This window comes from Onychomys torridus, chromosome 13, assembly GCF_903995425.1.
Source record: "Onychomys torridus chromosome 13, mOncTor1.1, whole genome shotgun sequence".
Classification (NCBI taxonomy): domain Eukaryota; kingdom Metazoa; phylum Chordata; class Mammalia; order Rodentia; family Cricetidae; genus Onychomys; species Onychomys torridus.
In genome coordinates this window covers 42,259,200-42,282,609 of record NC_050455.1, presented here as the reverse complement: position 1 = coordinate 42,282,609, position 23,410 = coordinate 42,259,200, and the positions used below count along the sequence as shown (strand labels likewise).

General features: G+C 43.7%; 1 protein-coding gene across 2 annotated transcripts in view; it reads left to right on the top strand.

Annotated features, from left to right (window-relative positions):
* Positions 1-3,249: 3,249 nt before the first annotated feature.
* The window catches only part of Cep120 (centrosomal protein 120), a 68,023-nt gene continuing 47,862 nt past the window's right edge, over positions 3,250-23,410 (top strand). The window contains exons 1-6 of one of the 2 annotated variants that reach the window (XM_036204701.1): positions 3,250-3,408; positions 3,561-3,626; positions 7,837-7,993; positions 9,844-9,958; positions 13,580-13,721; positions 19,670-19,818. In XM_036204701.1, the coding sequence (XP_036060594.1) occupies positions 3,578-3,626; positions 7,837-7,993; positions 9,844-9,958; positions 13,580-13,721; positions 19,670-19,818 (612 nt within the window). In that variant the 5' untranslated portion in view covers positions 3,250-3,408; positions 3,561-3,577. The other variant, XM_036204702.1, reaches the window with a different exon arrangement.

Here is a 23,410-nt window from a genome sequence, read left to right as displayed (position 1 = left end):
TATGCCTCCATACCCCCGTTCATTCCTTTCAAACAGAGGCTGCTTTTCTAAGCAGTTCTTTTTTTTGTTTTTAAGATTTATTTATTTATATTTAAATATTTATTTATTATGTATACAGTGTTCTGTGTGTATGCTTGCACACCAGAAGAGGGCACAAGATCCCATCATAGATGGTTGTGAGCCACCATGTGGTTGCTGGGATTTGAACTCAGGACCTCTGGAAGAGCAGTCAGTGCTCTTAACCTCTGAGCAACCTCTCCAGCCCCTCTAGGCAGTTCTTAAGGTCAGAATTTGGTACCATGTTTTTACAAATAGCATCTATTCAATAAGCATGCTGATTTTAATAGTCCTAGGAGCTTGTTTTAATTTTATTAAATATGTATCTGGGAGTGTCAATATACAGGGGAATAGGCTGATGAAGGGAAATATTAATAAAATTTACAATCTCTTCTTAGGTGTGCCATTGAAATTGTTGCAAATGAAACATAGAAATACTACAAAGTAGGGTTTCTCCAAAATGTGAAACAGATACAGAAAAAGAAAGGTTTGATATGAGCCATGATGCCCTTTTGTTTGCAGGAATTTATAGAAATCGAAAGCTACATAATAAGATTAGCAAACTAATGAATCCAGTACTTGTCAGTTGGTATTTGCTTACTTACATGCTCATAGTGTGATGAATCTTCCATTGTCTAATAGATACAATTTACATACGCTATAAACATTTTCTTATATATTTGGAGACAGTAATTGGTACTTCATAAACATATAATAAAATTTCCTCTCATGAGTTTAAGCCAACACGTGACGCTTTATGCTAGAACCGAAGCTGCTGTGGTCTAACAGAGCACAAGAAGGGAATTCGATTATGGAATTGTGGGTTTAGATGATGATTAAATTACAGTCCATTTTCTAGATGGCAACTTTCATAACATCAATTTTATACAGACCATGAAAATAAAGGCACCATACAAATGATACTGATGACTTTCCATCAACTCCAGTGGGGTGATTTTACAAATGATAGTGTTGTTCAGGGAAGAAACCAGATGCAGAGAACCAAAGCAGGGGCAGTGATGTCTCAGTGAGTAAAAGCACCTGCTTGCCTCACGACCCGGGCTTGGTCCCCAGGACCCACATAGTGGAAGGAGAGAACTGACTTTTGTCCTCTGACCTCTAAGTATGACCCCACAACTCATACACACAAATAAAATGCAATAAAATAGTTTTTGAAAACAGAGCTATATAAAAAATTTTACTATAAGTTTTAAGTATGTGTGTGTGTGTGTGTGTGTGTGTGTGTGTGTGTGTATTCCACATGTGTTCAGGTGCCTGAGGAGATCACTGGATCCCCATGCTGCTGGAATTACAGATAGCTGTGAGTTGCCAGCTTGGGTGCCAAGAACTGAACTCAGGTCCTCTGAAGAGCGACAAATACTGTTATAAACTGCTGAGCCATCTGTAGTTGGTTGTTTTTATTCTTTTACTCTTTTGGGTCTTTGCTCTTTTTTTTGGGGGGGGGGCACCACCCAGCTCCCAAATAAATAGACACAGAGATTTATTATTACTTATAAGTGCCTGGCCTTAGCTTGGCTTGTTTCTAGCCAGCTTTTCTTAACAAATCATCTCATTTACCATTTCCCTCTGGACTTTTACCTTTTTCTATTTCTGTACATCTTTCTTTCTCTCTTACTCCATTGCTGGCCAGCTACTTAGCTGGCCCTTGATGTCCTCCTCCATCCTCCAAGATTTCTCCTTCTATTTATTCTCTCTGCCTGCCAGCCCCACCTATCCTTTCTCCTGCCTTGCTGTTGTCTGTTCAGCTCTTTAGTAGACCAATCAGGTGTTTTAGACAGGCAAAGTAAATAATATTCTACAATGGCCATCTCTCCATCCCCTCATCTTAGTTCATTTGATTAATTTTACGGATTTTTTTAGATGAGATTATTCTGGCATGTAGTGATAACCTAATCTGGGTTTTCAGTTTTGTTGGATAGCCTAAAGGAACATAAGTGTATTTTTAAATAAGAACATATAAATTATAAAAGTTTTTATAGCTATTAAGTTATGAGATTATTTATGTAAAAAGATAACTATATAGTGTTTACATCACACCTTTAATAGAGAAAAACTATCAGATGGCCACCATATGATTCTGCCTATTTTTAATACTACTTTTTGAAATCCTCCTCAAAAGAATTCGGTGCTCAACACACGAAGTTTAGTTTTATAAGAATACCACATTTCAGGAAAAGCTCTCAAGAGTCCTAAAGGGGCTCTAGAGATAATCTAGTCTAGCCTCCCCAACCTTTTCTTTTGGGGACAAAGAAGAGAAAGACCACAGTGTAGAAGGGAGCAACAGGGCTTAGAGGTCCTAGCATACTTGTTCTCAAAGCGTCTTCTAGGTTTATGGCAGGAAAGCAGCAGGAGCCCGCACACTGAGACCCGCTGCTTGGGGACATCTCTCTTCAGCTGTTTTACTTTTGCCCTATCACCTGCTTCGTGTTTTACTTGTGACTTTTCCAAGAGAAAGTCTTACAGATTTTAACGCTGAAAGTGTCCGAGAAGGCTCCAACTGAATCCGTTTTCTAGGTTTTAAGCTAGATAATCTTCAAAATACATCTAATCTTTCCTAAGAAAAAAAAAGAAAAAAAGTTTGAAATTGGAAGGGAAAATGTGGGCTCACGACACTTCCATACCCTTAACTTTCAGCCTTGATTTTGCTATTTAGTAATTTACCTACACCTTTACATATCCTCGCCCCACGTGACTTTTTTTTTTTTAAGAGGTATTTCTAAGGTACAGCTATTCTGGGAGAGATTACGTCAGCGCCAGCAGTTACAGTAACTACCGTATTGACACTACTTGTTTTCATTGGACAAATATTTGAAGTGATGCGCAAGCACAGTTCACACCCAGGTCATTATTCTTCTGTGACTTAATACATTCCGTTCGGTCGATGCCAGGTGCCTGAGAACTAGCATTAGAAAACCAACAACAACAATCGTTTTATTTCTCAGATTAAAACAGAGCCCGACGCTTCAAATACGCGACCCTCCCACTCCTTAAAGAGACGCTGGACCAGGAAGCGTCTAGGGTAGTAGTGCGGCTGCGCAGCCTGCGGGGTTTCAAATCGCCTGCCTTTCCGCAGGCGACCAGCAGGCGGCGCTGCGGGCTGACGCAGTCGTGTCTCTCCCCCAGGGCTCTGGGAAAGAGCGTCCAAGGGCGGGAGGTGAAGCGGGCTGGTGGACGTTCTATCCTCGACTGTCCTGGTCTCTATCACCCTTTGTCCTCCAGCCTCCCCCGGGCTCTGGGCCTGCGGGCCTGGTTGCTAGGCGGAAGCGGGGCGCGGCGGCGTCCGCTGCGGCTGCCCGGGCGTTTGAAAAGCAGCTTAGCAGGCGGCAAAAGGTGCCGGGGCTGCGGGTTTTGTGGGGCGCGCTCGTCGAGCCGGGGTAGGGTTAGGGCCTGGTCGGCGGCTCGGGGAGCGGGGCCGGGCGCTGGGAAGCCTTCTAGGCCTGCGGGGTCCGGCCTGCGAGCTTCACGGGGTCTCTTCCCTGCAGACCCCGCCGCCGCGACCATGGTCTCCAAGTCCGACCAGCTGCTCATCGTCGTATCCATCCTAGAAGGTGAGCGGCCTCCGTTGTTTCTTTCTTTTCTTTGCAACTGCTGTTTCCCGAACCTCAGCCGAGTAATGTGTGACCGCGGCTTTGTTAACCTTACGAACCCTGTCATCTCTGCTTTTGTGGTCCCCGAAGACTTGTTGAGTTGCATGGAGCGAGGGCTGTTAGGCAATTGATTTAAACATCTCTCCGGGGAACGTGAGTGCTATTAGGGATAAGTGATATTTAGCGTGACTAGCCGTAGCCCCAGAGAATGTAGAAAAAACCGATTTCCATCAGAAGCAGCCTGTCGATGGCTTTTATATATGAGCTAAAAGTGCCTGCAGAGCACGTTCTTTGCAGCAATTCCCGCTAATGCCATTTGTAAGAACTTTGCCATCGACTTGAATACACGCTTCGTACCATTTCAGATGTCTTGCCGAGACTGTTCCCTTTATGTGTCTTGATGGCGTACCTGGGGGACTACCGTCGTTAAGGTGTATTAAGTGATCCTTATGTGTGTGTTGAGTGAGTGATACTTGTTTATCGGGGACTTCCTGAATGTCAGGTGCTGTGTTGGTAATGCAGGTGGCCCTCAAGCTAAGGGAGTAAAGTGAGGAGTGTGTCGAGCTGGCATGACCTCCTCTGGGGAACGTTTTCCTGAGTTGACATTTATTTGGTTCTGAAAGCTAGTGAGGAATGGGTCACATGACAAAAAGCTGGACCGATAGCTGGTCTGGCTGCAGAGAGCACTGAGGTGGTGGGGAAAGGCGGCATGCTTTGCTCTTAAACTCTTTCCACAAACGTTTCTTCTAGTCAGCGTAGGTAGCTGACTGCAGCAAAGTGGAGGACACAGGAGTCGTTTGGTAAGTGGGAACAGGTTATCAGTATGCAGAGTAATCTTGAGAGTTTATCCACCCGTGGTTTTGGTTAGACCCCTGTCCCCCCAGGAGAGAGGTCTGGTATGACTTGAGAAGAGGGAAGAAAAGCAGGGTAAAAGTAGCTTCTGAGTTTGGGAATAAGAAGTTGAACAGAAGCTATTAAATTGGAGGGACAGTATTAACTGTTGTTCCTTTACTGCTTAAAAATACAAGATTGGGCAGGCAGTGGTGGCACACGCCTTTAATCCCAGCACTCAGTAGCTGAGGCAGGCGGATCTCTGTGACATTGAGGCCAACCTGCTGAGTTCCTGTCACAAAACCAAACAACAACAACAACAACAAAAAACTCTCACAAATAAACCCCCCACAAGACTAAAATAATTTTCTAATTGGTTGAAAGAGGCTTTTAAATTTAGAATTGGGCCTTCTCTATGAAAAAAAAAAAGTAGTGATTTCCTACCTTCCATGATATAGGGGTCTTTTTATTTGGAATGGACAAATAAATTAGTGTGCAAGAGACCATATGTTGGACTGCACTACAATAAAACCTTAATGCAGAAACGTGGGTTTTGGCAGTAGAATAGGAGCAGTGATTGACGTGCCTGCCATCCCGAGCTTCAGACAGACAAGCGATAGATTAAAGTCATTTCTGGTGACTGGATAAGCCAGGGTAACAGGAATGAACATGATGGGTGGAACATGGCTGAAAGATGACCGTGGTAGAGAAAGGTGGATATTTAGGAATATTGTATTTGGTCAGAAAGAACTAGAATGAATCGGCTTTGGAGGACCTTGAAAGCCAAAGGAGTTTAGAGTTATTCTAAGAAAAGGGTTAGTGGCTGTAGTCCTAACTAGAAGAATGAACTTAACTCACTTTCAGCTTAGGAGTTGTATTCAGGAGAGCGAACCTGGAGTCAGGAATGTCGGTTAGGTTGCTACCACAAACATCCCTAAAACTGGCATGTGGTCCTCTCCCCAGCTCTGGTAATGTTTACATTCAAGCTGGGAACATGGGATTCATCATCCTCCTTGATTCCCTTTCCATCACCATCTTCCAGAGGATCCCCAAGAGTTGGTGACTTTATTATAGATGCCGCACGCGCTCAGATGAGTGTCCACTGTGTGCCGGGATCCATTCTTTCATTATCACCTCGCCTGCAGTGATGATCTCAGTCTGTTTTCCAGACATTTGCTTCCCTTCCACAATCAACTACTGTCCTGAGCAATAATCGTTCTGATCTGTAGATCTTTCAGAGTTCCCATAATGTCTGCACTCTTAGAGAAGCAAACACCGCCCTTGTGGTAAGACTTCTGCCCACCCTTTAGGTTTCATAGGTCCCCAGTTATATTGAGCTACTTATAATTTCTTAGCTACGTTTCTAGAAATGCCTCTTATTACAAGGAACTGAATTTCTCCATCAGGCCAAATCCTGGTGTGCTCGGTTCCAGGATAAAAAAACAATACTTCGGTTGTCTGCCTCTTACTGCCTGTCCCAAGGGCAGCTAGGAGGTAGGAAAGGCTTATCTCTTCCTTGTTCTAGTCCCAGTTCCTCATTGAGGGAATCAGAGCAGGAGCTCAAGCAGAATCCCTGGAGAAAGCTGCTTACTCCCCATGGCTTCCTCAGCCTGCTTTTGTACCATCCAGGACCACCTGCCTAGGGGTGGCACAGTCCCATGTCACCATCTGTCATTAGTCAAGAAAATGTCCCATGGATTTAGCTACCAGCCAATCTGATGGAGGCGATTTCTCAATTGAGGGTCTCTCTTCCCAGATGACTCCAGCTTCTGTCAAGTTGGCAGAAAACTAGTCAGCACAGAGTTTAAAATATGTGCCTTTGGCTGACCTTTTTAAAGGTCAGTTTCAGATTCTTTATTTACGTTTGTTTCTGTGTGAGAGTGTGTGCACATGTGCACACCCATTCATGCCTCTGGAGACTAGAAGCCAGCTTTGGGTCATCTCCTCAACTACTCTACGTGTTCCCTATGAAGCTGGGAGCCAGCGAGCCTCAATGATCCTGTCGTCTTGGAGCTGATGTTGTAGGAGCTAAGGTTACAGGATGCTTGGCTTACAACCCCAAACTCCAGGCCTCACGACTGAGCAGCAACTATGTTCTCTTTCTGTCCTTCAGCTGATATTCTTAAGACTGCAGTCAGGTCTTTTTTCTTTTTCTTTTTTTTTTTTTTTTTTTTAAACCAGAGCTTTTATTTTGTGGCTGACTGTTGAAATTCTCAAGATGAACTGGGTGTTGCAACAGTTTCCCCTCTTGGTTTGGGTGGTGTTCTTTTCAGAATCCGTCCTTGGGCGGTCTTGTAGGTGCCTCATTGGTGCAGTCCTGGTAATCTTTTGTCTCTTAGCCTGGACACTCCAGTTTTCCTTTCTGTTCTGTGGGTAGCCCATGTTTGTCACAGATGACTTCTGAAGGCCTTTGGGTCACAGAGTGGCAGAGCGTGTGTCTTGCTGAAGTGCTTTCCAAACAGTACAGTTCCTTTTCACCTGCTTCTGCTGTGGCCAGAGAGCCCCTGGTTTGGGTTTTGGGGTCTCATGTCATCCAGGCTTTTTGCAGCCACTTCCCAAGTGTTGGGGTTACCTATGTGTACCACCATCTCATCAAATCCAGGTCTTTCCTGCCCATTTAATGCCTAACCAAGTAGCTTTAATTGGGGTGAATAGCATGGAGAGGGGGCTGTTTCTTTAGTAGTGGTAAAAATTCCCCTCCCTATGATCCCCCTCATCAGACTAAAAAAACCAAAATAATTGCCTCAGGGCAAGATTGTTAGGGATGCTTATTTGCTGTTTACTTTCTTCCAGTTTTGAAATTTTTCTTTCCATTAGACCCTTGGTTTTCTTTTTAGGGCAAGTACCTATTTTATTCTTTTTGAAGCCATTTATTTTGCCATTTGTTTTTCTTTTTTCTTTTTTTTTTTTTAAATTTATTTTTTTTATTATGTATACAGCATGTATGACTGCAGGCCAGATCTCATTACAGATGGTTGTGAGCCACCATGTGGGTGCTGGGAATTGAACTCAGGACCTCTGGAAGGGCAGTCGGTGCTTTTAACCTCTGAGCCATCTCCCCAGCCCCTTGTTTTTCTTTTTTAAATGTACTTACTTGAGGCTTTCTGGCCCACCTAGACCTACCGAGCCTGATTGTATATTTTTGCAGGGTCCCCGTGACTCATCTGCACCTTACTGTTGGAGAAGCAATAACGGCTAAATTACAGCTTTCAGTTTATGAAAGTGGGTGCAGATGCATTTGTGAGATAGTTTGTGCAATGTGCAAACCAGCTACCTGGACACACACCAGTGTTTGAAACGCCCCTGTTTGATTTCCATATGTCCATGATTCTTTCTTCAGGTCGCCACTTCCCCAAACGTCCAAAGCATATGCTTGTGGTAGAAGCCAAGTTTGATGGAGAGCAGTTGGCTACTGACCCTGTCGACCACACTGAGCAGCCCGGATTTGCTACTGAGTTAGCCTGGGAAATCGACAGGAAAGTACTTCATCAGCACAGGTGAGGCCGCTCTCATTTTGTGTCACCATCTTTGTCCCTTTCTAACGTGCTGATTATGGTGATCATCACATCTGTTGAGTGGTTTGTGTGTGTGTGTTTGTGCTTTTGCTTTTGAGACAGGGTCTCTCTTTGTTTCCTTTCTGGATGCTGTGGTAAAGCACCCCGATGAAATCAACTTAGGGAGAAAGGTAATTAGCCGGCAGTCCCATCTACGTTACAGATGTCACTGTAGGGCAGTCAGGGGGGCAGGAACTCGAAGCAGCTAGTCACATTACCTCAGCAGTTAAGAGCAGACAGCAGTGCATCAATGCCTGCACGCTTGTGCTCAGCTCACCCTCTCCACTTGTAAATAGTTCGGGATACCCTGTCTGAGGAATGGTGCTACCCGCAGTGGATGAGTCTTCCCACCTCAAGTGGACTTACAGTATAACACTGGGGTTTCTTTTTTGAATTTTATGACTAGAAATAGCCAAGAACAGCAGTACTTTTATTTATTAAATGACTTAAATGTATTTCTTTCTTTTTTTTTTTTTTTTTTAAGGAATTGTTGTTTGTTTTTGGTTTGGTTTGGTGTGGTTTTTCAAGATGGTTTCTTTATGCAGCTCTAGCTGTCCTGGATCTTGCTCTGTAGACCAGGCTGACCTTGAACTCACAGAGATCCTGTCTCTGCTTCTTGAATGATGGAATTAAAGGAGTGTGCCACCACTGCCTGGCTTAAAAATATATTTCTAAAAGCTAGGCATACTATGGTTTGCCTCTAATCCCAAAACTTGGGAAGTGGGGGCAAAAAGAGTTCAAGGCTGGCCTGGGCTACATAGAATTCTGTCTCCAAGAGGAAAAAGGAAAGGAAAAAACCCCACCACTATCAAAACTCCCACATAATCACATCAGTACTAAAGTCAGAACAGAAAATTAACAAAATGCAAGAATTCTCACTGCTTCTTTTGCTGGATTATACCATGGATTTACTTGAAGGACTATTACATTCCTTTTTTTAAAGATTTATTTATTATATATATATCCTGCATGTGTCCCTGCAGGCCATAAGAGGGCATCACATCTCGTTATAGATGGCTGTGAGCTACCACATGGTTGCTGGGAATTGAACTCAGGACCTCTGGAAGAGCAGCCAATGCTCATAACCTCTGAGCCATCTCTACAGCCTCAACTGTTAAATTCTTAATGAATTAAAATTTTATCTTTGCACTGGCACTCAGAATATTTGGTTATGCTGAGTTCTTGTAATTGTCTTAGCCCCATGTGATGATATACTACTGTGATTATTTAGGCTAAGAATCCCTAGGTGAGTTTGTGCTGAGTGGAGTGATCCATTAGATGAGTGATGTCAGTGTCTTTTCAGCTCTGGGCATGAGCTCTGGGCATGACTTCCCAGACTCACACAGCCCACACTGTACCAGTCACAGTTATCCTATGGAACATTGTCAAGTGTTGTATTACTAAAGTTTAGTAGTTAGATTTTATGATAGTTCTTTCTTTTCTTTTTAAGTTTTATTTCAGCTATAAAGAAAGCTATAAACAAATACGTATTTTTATATGTGATGGTGCTGTATAAGAAAGATTTTTTTTTTTGTCAATCTTAAACATTCATGATAACTTCTGACTTGCAGAAGGCCATCACAGGTGTCTAGAAAAAACTGACCTAGTTGGTATACAGATAAGTAGATAAAAATAATGGTTCTGTCCGGTTAGAAAACCATTTAGAAAATACAGACTAGACAATAGTTGGCCCACAGACATGTAATCTGGACAATTAAGTTTTCTTAAGGCCGTTGGAAACTTAGCACAATATAAGAAGGACTCATTCATTGCTCACGTACACCCTTGTGCAGGTTACAGCGCACGCCTATCAAACTCCAGTGCTTCGCCTTGGATCCTCTGTCCTCTGCCAAGGAAACCATAGGCTACATTGTGTTGGACTTAAGAACTGCTCAGGAAACGAAGCAGGTACTGTCCTTTTGGCTCTGTTAATTATTATGGTAGATGATTGACTAAATAAATACCAGATGAAAGGGAAGAACGGAGTACTGGGCCAGTTGCAGATCATGGTCTCAGGGTGATACAGAGATGCAGATGCTTTAGTTTTCAAGTTGGGTTTGAAAAGTCCAGCCTTTCACCTCTTCCTGTGAAGTCTTTCTCAAAGCTTGTCTGAAAGTGAGTACCTGTGTGGGAGTGACTGCGCCTGAGGCAGCATGCCGAACTTCTCTTTTGAGACTATCCTCCCCCAGTGCCTCGGGTCAGTGAACATCATCTCTCTCTGTTCTTGCAAGTTCCAAATCCAGAAGTCTTCTGGACACTTCCTGCTCCCTCCTTCATTGCCATCCAGTCCAAAGGATTTTTTCCCCTTGGGATCTAGTCTGCATTTTCACAGCGGCTGCCCTAATTTAAGCTTCCATTGTCTCGTACCCTGGCTCTCAGAACTTCCTACTAGGTCTCCTTGATTCCTAGTTCTCTGCCCTTGGAGTCACATGACTCAGTGTGTCTAGTAAATCCCGGCTCAGGACACTCTGCTCTCCCTAACCTTCCTCAGGAAACTGGATGCTTTCCAGAACTTTCAAGACTCAGGCAGGAGAATTACAAGTTTGAGGTCAGCTGGACTACATACTAAGACCTCAGCTTCTCCAAAATAGTCCTAAAATCTGATGATTAAAAGTTTGGGTCAAGCCAAAGCAAGTGTTTTTTAGAGACAGTTTGAAGTAGTAGTACCTGACCACAGTGCTCTCACTGAGAGCACAGGGATGTGCACGGGCTGACACTCCTCGAGTGTTGAGATGTGCACGGGCTGACACTCCTCAAGTGCGAAGGTGTGCACGGGCTCACACTCCTCGAGTGCGAAGGTGTGCACGGGCTCACACTCCTCAAGTGCGAAGGTGTGCACGGGTTCACACTCCTCGAGTGCGAAGGTGTGCACGGGCTCACACTCCTCGAGTGTTGAGATGTGCACGGGCTCACACTCCTCGAGTGTTGAGATGTGCACGGGTTCACACTCCTCGAGTGTTGAGATGTGCACGGGCTCACACTCCTCGAGTGTTGAGATGTGCACGGGTTCACACTCCTCGAGTGTTGAGATGTGCACGGGCTCACACTCCTCGAGTGTTGAGATGTGCACGGGCTCACACTCCTCGAGTGTTGAGATGTGCACGGGTTCACACTCCTCGAGTGTTGAGATGTGCATGGGCTCACACTCCTCAAGTGTTGAGATGTGCATGGGCTCACACTCCTTGAGTGTTGAGATGTGCACGGGCTCACACTCCTCAAGTGTTGAGATGTGCACGGGCTCACACTCCTCAAGTGTTGAGATGTGCATGGGCTCACACTCCTCAAGTGTTGAGATGTGCATGGGCTCACACTCCTCAAGTGTTGAGATGTGCATGGGCTCACACTCCTCGAGTGTTGAGATGTGCACGGGCTCACACTCCTCGAGTGTTGAGATGTGCATGGGCTCACACTCCTCAAGTGATGAGATGTGCACGGGCTCACACTCCTCAAGTGTGAAGGTGTGCACGGGCTCACACTCCTCAAGTGCGAAGGTGTGCATGGGCTCACACTTAGGACTGCATCCTAATGCCTTAAAACAGCAACATCAGCCACCTGTAATCCCAGATCTGTGAGGCAGAGGCGGCCAGATGTCTGTGAATTTGAGGCCAGCCTGGGGTCTACAGAGTGAATTCCAGGACAACAGGGCCACACAGAGAAACACTGTCTTGAAAAACAAAAACAAAAACCCAGCAACAACAAAAATTGTACCAAAACAGACATTTTGTTGTTGTTGTTCTAATAAAAACATTTAATTATGTTTCAATTGACATTGCTTCCAGCTCTGCCCTAGGTCTCGGGATTGAACCTAGGGTCTCTTTCATGCTAGACATACATCCTCCCACTGAGCTGTATCCTCATTTTGAGACCAATCACATCGTTACCCTCTGCTGGCCTCAGACTCCTCCTGTGGCTTGCAGGTCTCACCTCCCAAGTAGCTGGGACTGCAGGCTGTGCCGCCAGGCTTGGCTTGCTCTCCTTTTCTATGACTGTATCTCTTTCAGGCTTGCATGCGTCTTCTGTCTCTTCTGTTATTACAATAGTCCTCACAGTGCTTTTCAACAGTAACTCATTTAAAGATAGGCATGTGGGCCAAGGCTGGCCTTGGCCTCCTAGTAGTCCTGCCTCTGCTTCTGGGAGTACTGCAATTATACGGATGCTCCACAATGCCCAGCTAATTAGAAACACTTTTTAAACTTTAAAACTACTACTTTTTTTCAGTCTCCTTCATCATTTTTTGATTTTCCTTTTCCATTGTGTTTTTGAATTATTTGTTTGTGTCTGAGTGTGTGCTTACATGTTTGCACGTGTGTGAATGGCGCCCCTGCTGACTGTAGTTCCTGCACCTTGGGTGCACTTGGTCGTGGCTTGAGCCATGTCTTCCGGCTGGTCTGGTCACTGGGATTTCCGAGGACGCTGTCTTGCGGTGGTCAGGTAGTTGAACCTACCGCATCCTCTGAGAAGGTCTTTGTTGTTGGTATCTGCCAAGTAAATGGCTCATGATGCAGACCTCATTGAGCCTTTTCCTTAGCATGTTATGCTGTTTCTTCGTAGTGTCTTAGTCACCAATCTGTTGCTGTGAAGAGACACTGTGACAACTCTTATAAAGGAAGGTGTCTAATTTGAGGGTGTGCTGTCACTTTCAGAGGCTCAGTCTGTTGTTGCCGTGGTGGGGAGCATGGCACCATCATGGCACCAGCATGGCACCAGCATGGCACCAGCATGGCAGGCATGGTGCTGGAGAAGTAATTGAGAGCTACTTCCTGATCCAGAGGCTGATAGAAAGACTGGGCCTGGTGTAAGCCTTTCAGACCTCAAAGGCCACTCCCAGAGACACGATTCCTCCAAGGCCACACCTCCTCCAACAATATCATCTCCTAAGCCTCCTAAACCTCTCTAACAGCTCAGCTCCGTGGTGACGAAGCATTCAAATAGATGAGCCTATGGGGGCCATTCTTGTTCAAACCACCAGTAGTGACATTTTCTTTTTTTAAATTGATATGAAGGAGAAGAAGACATCTAATAGCAGCGCTGAGCAGTGGAGTCAAGGGAACAGATGATTAGTTAGGCTTTTGTTACTGAAGGATGTCGTGGGATTGGAGACAGAATGCTGAAGATAGACGTGTGTTGTGTTCTCCCCTGTGAAAGCGTTGGAATGGAGGCAAAGAAGACATCTGAGTGCTTTGGTATATTTCTCAGAGGGAAATTTAGTCGCTGGCTTCCTAATTAGGATTAATTTCTTTTGAAGACAGCGTGGAAAGGAATTTTGTTGTGTTCTGACACAGAGTGTCACTGTGCAGCCTTGGCTGGCCTGGGACTCACTGTGTAGTCCAGGTTGACATGGAACTCAGAGATCAGCTTGCTTCAGTCCCCTGAGTGCTGGCATTAAAGGCTGTACCACCATATGCCTGGCCTATATTTTTTAAGAGGTGAAAGCTACTGAAAAGGCTGTAGGGAAAGAGTGAAAACCATAAGGAACATTCTGACCCGTGTCCCTGTAAATTTCACCCTGCTTTCTGTTTTGTTATCTAGGCACCTAAGTGGTACCAGTTGCTGAGTAACAAATACACCAAGTTCAAGTCTGAGATACAGATCAGTATCACTTTGGAAACAGATGCAAAGGCACAGGTGGATAGTTTTAAAGCCAAAGGAGCCCCTCCTCGGGATGGAAAAGGTTTGTCATCCTCTGTCTCTCGTGGGCTTTGGTTGGTTGGTTTTTGTTTATTTTGAGATGGGGTCTCAAGTAGACCAGGCATGTCTGGACCACATGTATGCCTCTCAGTTGTTTGGGTTATGGGTGTGTGTGCCCTGGCACATGTCATTTTGTGCATCTTCTCTTAATGACCTTGCTCAAGTCCTCTGCACTGGCACTTTAGGAAGGGTGATGTCTCGGAGCTGTGCACAGTAATAGAAGCTGATTTACACTGTGCATCAGCAAACATGATCTTGTGTGCAGACTTGTTTACAGAGCTCTTGTTTACAAATCTTAAAATCTGGAAAAGCTTTTGTTTCTTAAGTTGATAAATACTTGAACTGAGAATTTTGTATTTTAAAAAATATTATGGGCTGGAGAGATGGCTCAGAGGTTAAGAGCACTGGCTGTTCTTACAGAGGTCCTGAGTTCAATTCCCAGCAACCACATGGTGGCTCACAACCATCAATAATGAGATCTGGTGCCCTCTTCTGGCATGCAGGCATACACGCAGGCAGAACATTGTATACATAATAAATAAATCTTAAAAAAATATTTATTAAAAAAATATTACTAAGAACAATTTTCTTTCCAGGATGAGCATAGAAAAAGCTCTGAAATGTAATGTTTATTATTTGACTGTAGTTTAACAAAGTACATTTTCTAAGTTAAATTTTATTTGTCTATGTATTGTGTGTGTGTGTATGTATGTATGTCTGTCTGTCTGTCTGTCTGTCTGTCTGTCTGTCTATCATCAGAATCTCACTGTGTAGCCCTGGCTGGATGGAACTTGCTATGTAGACTATGCTGGCCTCAAACTCACTGAGATCTCCCTGTCTTTGCCTCTGCCCTTGCCTCCTGAGGGCTGATATTAGAGACATGCACCAGCACACTGGCCACACTTACAGAGCATTTTTAACATCTTAGTGAAATTGGAGAGTGCAGAATGTTCCCTATACCCTCTATATGTACTAATGGGGTATCTTGTCTACTACAGCTCAGCACCCTAATGTGGGTGTAGCTGATGAAACGTCATTGATATGTTCTCACCAGAAGTCCATTTGATTAGATTCTGTGTGTGTGTATGTGTGTGAGAGAGAGAGAGAGAGAGAGAGTGTAAGTGTGTGTGTGTGTGTGTGTGTGTGAGAGAGAGAGAGAGAGAGTGTAAGTGTGTGAGTGTGTGTGTGTGTGTGTGTGTGTGTGTGTGTGTGTATGTTTGCATATTCCATGTGTGCCTAGTGCTAGTGGAGGTTAGAAGGTATTGGATCCCTTGTAACTGGAGTTACAGACAGTCATGAGCTGCCATACTTTCAAACGTGAGTGGACATTTTAGTTTTTTGATTTAGAAATATGCAAGCAGCTAGAAATATACATCTTTTTGGAATCTGACTGAACTCAAGCAAGGGGGTCCTTGGCAAGGAAGCGATCTGATGATAGTATGGTGGGGTTTTCTGGGGGCTTAGTACTGCCCTGTGCTAACTAAATCTCAGATTGTTCTCATTTTCAATTCTAAACTCCCTGGATAGCAGATCATATTCCCATTTTACAGATGAAGAAATGAGAGTTAGTGTTGTCATGGATGCTCACAGAGACACCACATGGTAAAACTAAGACTGAAGTCCAGGCTCTTTCCTGTTACAGTTTCAGTGTATAGATGACAAGCGTTTCCCACAAAAGCGCTGGAGCAGAAGTGATGAGTTGGCACATCTGGTTGAAGAAGAAGCAGTTAGGCTTCAGAAAGTCATGGTGCCGTTACTCACTTAGAAGTGCATTTAAGCCGGGCGGCAGTGGCACACGCCTTTAATCCCAGCATTCGGGGAGGCAGAGGCAGGCGGATCTCTGTGAGTTCAAGGCCAGCCTGGTCTACAGAGCAAGTTCCTGGACAGGAACCAAAACTACACAGAGAAACCCTGTCTCAAATGAAAGGGCTCCTCATGGCTTCCCGGCCATGAGAACTGTAAGAAATTTTCTTTTTGACTTAACTAGTCTCAACTGTTGTGATAGAGTAACAGAAGATGTGTGAAGACAGCTACTGATCTTTCTTGCTGTCTGTGTGGCTCTGCCTCTCACGTCATGCCATTAGAATCATATTTCTGGCACAGGAAGATACTCTGGTTTCATCTTGTATTGTCTGTTTCAGCTCTCAGTTCAGCCATTCTCTAAGGATCTCCACTTCCTTTTACTAAAAATCATTCAGAGGTAAAAGCTCTGATTCATATTTTGTTGTTATTTTGTGGACCAAGTTATGTAATGTGTGTACATATATTTATCTACACATACATGCATGCATATATTTGAATACATAAATAATCTGTGCTGCTGTCTGTGCTGCTGTAACAGTATGGACTGGGTAATTTCTCACAGTTCTGGAGGTTTGGAAGGCTGAGGACACCAGCATCTTATGGGGGTCTTATTGATGTTCTTCCTGTGACAGAAAGCCACAGGCAAGAAATGCGCTTCCTCTGTCAAGCCCTTTATGAGCACAGCTAGTCCCATTCTTGAAGGAGCTGTCTTGACCTCTCCATCTCATCTGGTTTTTTTCCTGTGTGTGAATGTTCACCTGCATGCGTGTGTCTGAGTGTTTGCCTGCATGTATGTGTGTGTGTTTGCCTGCGTGCATGTGTGTATTTGCCTGCATGTATGTGTGTGAACGTTTGCCTGCATGTATGTGTGTGAGTGTTTGCATGCATGCATGTGTGTATTTGCCTACATGTGTGTGTGTGTGAACGTTTGCCTGCATGTATGTGTGTGATCATTTGCCTGCATGTGTGTGTGAGTGTTTGCCTGCATGTATGTGTGTGAGTGTTCGCCTGCATGCGTGTGTGTGTGTGTTTGCATGCGTATATGTGTGTGTTTGCCTGCATGCATGTATGTGAGTGTTTGCATGCATGTGTGTGAGCGTTTGCCTGCATGCATGTGTGTGAGTGTTTGCCTGCATGCATGTGTGTGTGTGTTTGCCTGCATGCATGTGGGTGTTTGCCTGCATGCATGCGTGTGGGTGAGTGTTTGCCTGCATGCATGTGTGTTTGCCTGCATGCATGCGTGTGGGTGAGTGTTTGCCTGCATGCATGTGGGTGAGTGTTTGCATGCGTGTGTGTGTTTGCCTGCATGTATGTGTGTGAGTGTGTGTTTGCCTTCATGTATGTTTGTGAGCATGCATGTGTGTATTTGCCTGCATGCATGAGTGTGTGTTGCCTGCATGCATGTATGTCAGTGTTTGCCTGTTTGTGTGTGTAGTGTCCTCAGTTTTCAGAAGAGGGCATCGGATCCCCAGAAGTAGAGTTACAGACAGTCATGATGTGCCTGCTAGGAACTGAACCCAGGTCTTCTGCAAGAACAGCCAGTGTTTTGTTTTTGTTTTTTTGAGACAGGGTTTTTCTGTGTAGCTTTGCACCTTTTCCTGGAACTCACTTGGTAGCCCAGGCTGGCCTCGAACTCACAGAGATCCGCCTTGCTCTGCCTCTCAAGTGCTGGGATTAAAGGCGTGCTCCACCACTGCCCAGCTCAGCCAGTGTTCTTAACCAATGGGCTGTTTCTCCAGCCTGATACTCTGATCTTAATACCATCATTACAGTCGCCATTAAGTTTCAGCTCCTGAATTTTGGAAGAGACATGAACTATAGCATATATACACCTACTTGTATATATATATTTTTTATTTTTTTAAATTTATTTTATTTTTTTAAAGATTTATTTATTTATTTTGTATACAGAAGAGGGCACCAGATCTCATTACAGATGGTTGTGAGCCACCATGTGGTTGCTGGGAATTGAACTCAGAACCTCTGGAAGAGCAGTCGGTGCTCTTAACCTCTGAGCCATCTCTCCAGCCCCTACTTGTATATATTTATCCATGTTGTTAATATTGCACAGTATGTATTCATATTGACACTTTTAATTCCTTTCTGTTTCACAGGATTTATCCTTATTTTTCTTTATTTCCAAACTTAGAGCTTGTCTCCTTGGTCATAAGAAACCTCGTGTCTTCTGCTTATTTTTCTTTTGTTGTTTTAAGATAGTCTTGCAATGTAGTGCTCACCATGTAGCCCAGGTTGGCTACAAATTCATAGCAATTCTTCTGCTTCAACATCCGAGTGTTGGGGTTATAGCATCAGCCACTGTGCCCAGCTGGAGGAGCCTGTTATAGATACTATTTTTAACCCCTGAGCTCTGTTGGCCTTACCTCACAATGGCTACCTGGTTAAAATGGGTAACATGTCCAATATCGTGCTAAGTGCTCTGCTTCCTGAGTTCCATTTGGTCTTCAACAACCACATAGAAGCTCTGTGGAAGGAAAACCAGAGACTGAGGAACATACAGTTTCCTGATGCAACTATCAGACCCTGGGACTGGGGTTTCAGCCTTTGGTTACATGTCCATGCTCTTCACCGAAGACTGTTCTCAGCCAGTGCTGCTGTAGACGTTCCTTTGGGGTGGACCCCTAGAGGAGAGGGGCTGCTTGCTGATGGCCTGGGTCCTTGGACTTTCAGAAGCCCTGAGACATCCCCTGAGTTTGTTAGTGAGCCACTAAGAGTGCCCACTTCCTGCAGTCCTCCAGCACTGTTATCTAATTTTACTTGTGTGTGTCCTGTTCTTTTCCTTTGTTAACCAGTTTGAAAACGTTCAGCCTATCTGATCTTTCACACTGACGATCATTTGACTGTGTGGTCTCTGCTCAAAAGTGTTTGATGGTTTTCCCGTACTCTTAGAAAACAAAACCATTAAAACCATCAGAGAAACTCAGTGTGCTGAGGTCTGTCCTTGTATCTCCAGCTACAGCTCTTCCTGTAGTCCTCACTCATGATCTTTCATTCATCTCTGTTCTCTGTCCGTGTATTTACTAGTGGGCACTGAACACGGTGTCCGTGTATTTACTAGTGGGCACTGAACACGGTGTCCGTGTATTTACTAGTGGGCACTGAACACGGTGTCCGTGTATTTACTAGTGGGCACTGAACACGGTGTCCGTGTATTTACTAGTGGGCACTGAACACGGTGTCCGTGTATTTACTAGTGGGCACTGAACACGGTGTCCGTGTATTTACTAGTGGGCACTGAACACGGTGTCCGTGTATTTACTAGTGGGCACTGAACATGGTGTCCTTGTATTTACTAGTGGGCACTGAACATGGTGTCCTTGTATTTACTAGTGGGCACTGAACATGGGCTTCAGACATGCTAGGCAGGTGTCTCGGTGAGCTGGTTCGTCAGCCCTCGTTTTGTAGATTTGGTTTTGAGACAGTGTCTTAGTTTAAACCCAGGCTGGCTTTACACTAGCTCTGGCTCAGGCAGGAGGACCTTTTACTCCCCTGTATCTGGGATTATATGGCCGCTTCATGAGGCTTCCTGAGCCTTCGTTTCTCTAGCTCTGTTAGCTGGCCCTTGCTCCTGGCTCTGTTACATACTACCCTCTGTCTGGAACATGCTTACAGCCCCCTGGTCTCTGTTCGTCTACCTCTCTCTCAGCCAAGTCTAGCATATTCTTTACTCCAGAGTGCATAGGTTCATAAAGAAACGTGTGTTATATTCCTTTTCTGTGTGGCCCGTTAAGTGATTTAAAAAATACTTTACTTCAGAATATTGTTTTTATGTACAGAAAAATAAAGTTAAAGCTACCCAGAAGAAATTAAAAGAAGCCTTTTGAGATACAGTGTCCATGAAAATGGCAAATTTCTTAGTTGAATAAATATAACAAGCCTTTAAATGTTTATGATGGGCCTGGCATTGTGAGGTGAGCCTGTAATCCTAGCACACAAGAGGTTGAGACAGAATGATTGTGAATTCAAGACCACCATGATAAGTTCCAGGCCGGATTGGGTAACATAGTAAATTTTCAACCTAACTGGGCTCTATAACAAGTTCCTATCTAAAAATAGTAAAATCATGTATGGGAAATTACAGTCTAATGTGATTGTGTTGTGTCTGTAAAGTTCCTGCCAGCCTGCCTGGAGTTGACCCAAAGGACATGGTTGCGGTGCTGAATGAGGAGGGGGGCTACCATCAGATTGGTCCGGCAGAGTGCTGTACTGACTCCTTTATTCTGTCAGTCACCATAGCATTTGCCACCCAGTTGGAACAGGTAAGGTGTTCCCTCAGGTAAAGGATTTTATCAAGAGCAGTTGTATTCACATGCACATACCTACACAGACTCACACTTCCCCTACACGTTTAAAAATAAGTACAAAGGCTTTTAAAATGTTTTCATGCTAGTAAACATTTTTTACTATAATTTCAATATCTTGGCAGCAAGAGAATAAATTAATTTCAGGATTACAGAGATAGACCATCAGTAAACAGTGTTTGTGTTTGTGATATTGTAAGGATGAATGAAAGGGACTACATTTGCTTTTTTGAACAATAACTTTTTGAAGAAATTAGCAATGTCAAGAACATTTGGGGCGAGGACTATATTTGACTTGTTTATATGTTTACATACATTAGCAGAAGATAGAATGTTCTGTGTCAGAGTCAGAGGACTTTGTTATCCTCAGCATAGTGAACAACAAAAACATTGGTAGATTTTCTTCAGTCTCACTTACCCTATCCTTACTTTTCTGTGATAAAACCATGAGCAAGGCACCTTACAGAAGAGAAGGTTTGTTTGGGATTAAGAGTTCCAGAGGGGTAAGAGGCCATCATGGCAGGGAGCCATGAGAGCAGATGGCTTGTATGGTGGTAGGAAGCAGATTGGTGGTTTTTCTGTACCTGGGCCGGGACAGCTTCCTGGTTACATTTTGCATCTAGACAAACAACCGTCCCTTTGCAGAGGCCAGACAGTACTGAGCAGGGTTCCTGCAAGAGTACACGGGGCAGAGAGGGTGGCTCCTTCAGTGCTGGATGGCTAATCTTACTTCCTTTTTAAAGTCTTGAAAGCTTTGAGTAAACCGCAGTGTCTCTAAATTCTAGGATGCTAAAGAATTTCTAAAAAATTCTCTACCCATAGTAGGAACCACTTGGAAATTAAATGTGCTATGAAATGTATAAAAGCCGCCATAATACATTTTTATCATCCTTTTTCATCATGAAAGAAAGTAAATACTTTAGCTAACTAAACTCCTTTGAGGTGGTCATTGTTAAGAGTAGTCCTTACTGTCCATTCCCTCTGGTAGGCACTGTCATGGCATGTTAGCCTTTCCACATTACTAGTCATTTTCTCAAGGTGTCAGAGCTAGACTGAGGAGTGGGCGTTGGAGTCTGCCTCCAGAATTGGTGTTCTTTACAGTTACATGTCTCAGTTCATGTGACTAAAATCTTCTCAATTAAACATAAATTATAAGGCATACATGTAGGCATAACACTGTGTACCTAAAAAAATAAAATACCTAAACATAAATTATATTAAAATGTAGGCTAAAATAATCAGTGTACATTTATAGAATGTTCTATGTCCAATGCTATGCTGTTATTGTAAGTGATTGTCATTTTTAGATTTTTTTTTAAAGTATGAACTATATTATAACCTTGACAAATTTTTATTAGGTTTATTTGTTTTATACAAAAGGGTGTTTTTCCTGCATGCACATCTGTGTACCATTTGTGTGCTTGCTACTTACGAGGCCAGAATAGGGCTTCAGATTCCCTGGAATTGGAGTTATGGATAATGGTGAGCCATCATGTGGGTGCTGGGACTTGAACCCAGGTCCTCTGAAAAGCAACAAGTACTCTAAACTACTGAGCCATCTCTCTGGCCCTATATTATAACTTTTTTAGCCTAATACATTTTACTTAAATTTCATTTCATGGTAGTGTGTAATTATCCTCTATGATCCGTATCTGACTGTATTTAAGGCATTTCCTGTTGAGACTTGAAATGTTCATAGCTTAATGCTTAGCAGTGTTTTAGGGAACTTCAGAATCTGTTAGAAAATGTTTCATAGCTTGCTCAGTGTGCTGCTGGCTCATGCCTGTGATCCCAGCACTTGAGAGGCTGAGGCAGAAGAATCCGTTTGAGGCCAGCCTTGGCTATAGCAAAGTTGAGGCCAGCCTGGGCTACATGAGAACCTCAAAGGGACTCTAGCCAACCAAAGCATGGCAAACATGACCCCAGCAGGCCTTGCTCTTCTCCCCCATTCCCTCTGCCTTGCTAAAAACCATTAGATTACATTCCTAAAGCTAGTCTCCAAGGTCCATTACGTATTTGGCCACTTCCTCCTCCTGAGGCTGATAGCCAAGGTCCAGCTATCAAAGTATTGAAGTCCAGCAATCAAAAGCTAATTAACATGCCCACCGAATTAACATGCCCAGTTAAAATTAAATACCTCATCCTAACATGGAGTTTCCCCCTTTACTTTTATAAACCGCCATTTGCCTGTGTGCTGTCTGACTCCTCTCTATCCAGAGGCAGCCCTTTGTCCTCTGGGACAAATACCCTGCCACCTCCCTTGTCCCTTCCCCTTCTCCCCCACCCTCTCTCTCCTGTCTTTGTCTCTTCTTCCCTGCCCTTTGTCTCTCTGGGGCAAATAAATCTCCTTTGTGCTGAGAACTTGGTTTTGGATGTCTGGAGCTGATACTGAGCCCTTCACCCTTGACTCAGAAAACTAAAATAAAACACAAAAAAGATGATGTTTGCACTTATAAACAAAAATACCATCTTTTAGTCATATTCTCACAAAGCCAGCAGCTGAGAAGTGACATTCCTAGTATATTGTGCAGCCACTAATGCTGTGGTTTTAAAGCTGGCTTTTGTTTGTTAGCTTGTTTTGTTTTTAGATAAAAGGTATGAGCTAAGATGCTGATCTATTAAATAGCTTGGATTAAGACTTTTAACATTTTCTCATTTATAAAGTGGAGACTTTTGGTAGAATAAGGATCATATATATAGTATATAAGAGAAGCTTAATTTAAAATACTTGGTTCCTTCCAAAAAGAACTTTCACACATTCCTGTTGAATGAAGTGAGAGCCCAAACAACGAAGTCTTTGGTCGCTTTGGACTTTTCTTTTGTTAAATTAGTTCACCGATTGTTTAGTGTCTCTTGTAGCCCAGGATGGCCTCAAACTCAGTGTACAGTTGAGCGTGTCCTTGAACTCTCAATCCTCCTGCCTTCACCACCTAAGGACAGGAATTACAGGCTTGCATCACAACATCTTTGTGCATTTAAAAAATTTATTTATTTATTTATTTATTTATTTATTTATTATGTATACAGTGTTCTGTCTGCATGTGTCCCTGCAGGCCAGAAGAGGGCACCAGATCTCATTACAGATGGTTGTGAGCCACCATGTCGGTGCTGGGAATTGAATTCAGGACCTCTGGAAGAGCAGTTGGTGCTCTTAACCACTGAGCCATCTCTCCAGCCCCACATTTAAAAAAAATTAATTAAGTTAGGTAACTAGGTGTGGTGGCACATGTCTTTAATCCTACTATTAGGGAGGCAGGGCATGCACATCTCTAGAGTTTAAGGCCAGCCTGGTCTACATAGCAAGTTTCAGACCAGCCAGCACTGCATGGTGAGACTCTGCCTGCCCCATCCTCCCAAAATATTAGGGGCTGAAGAAGTAGGTCAGTTGTTAACGAGGCTCACACCTGCCTATAATTCCAGTCCAGGGAATCCATTGCCTCCCTGGGCATTGACTACAAATGGTGCATTTACATACATGCAGGTAAAACACTCACAAAAAGTGAAAATAAAGAAATCATTTAAAAATTAATGAAATTAGTTGTTTGGGAGC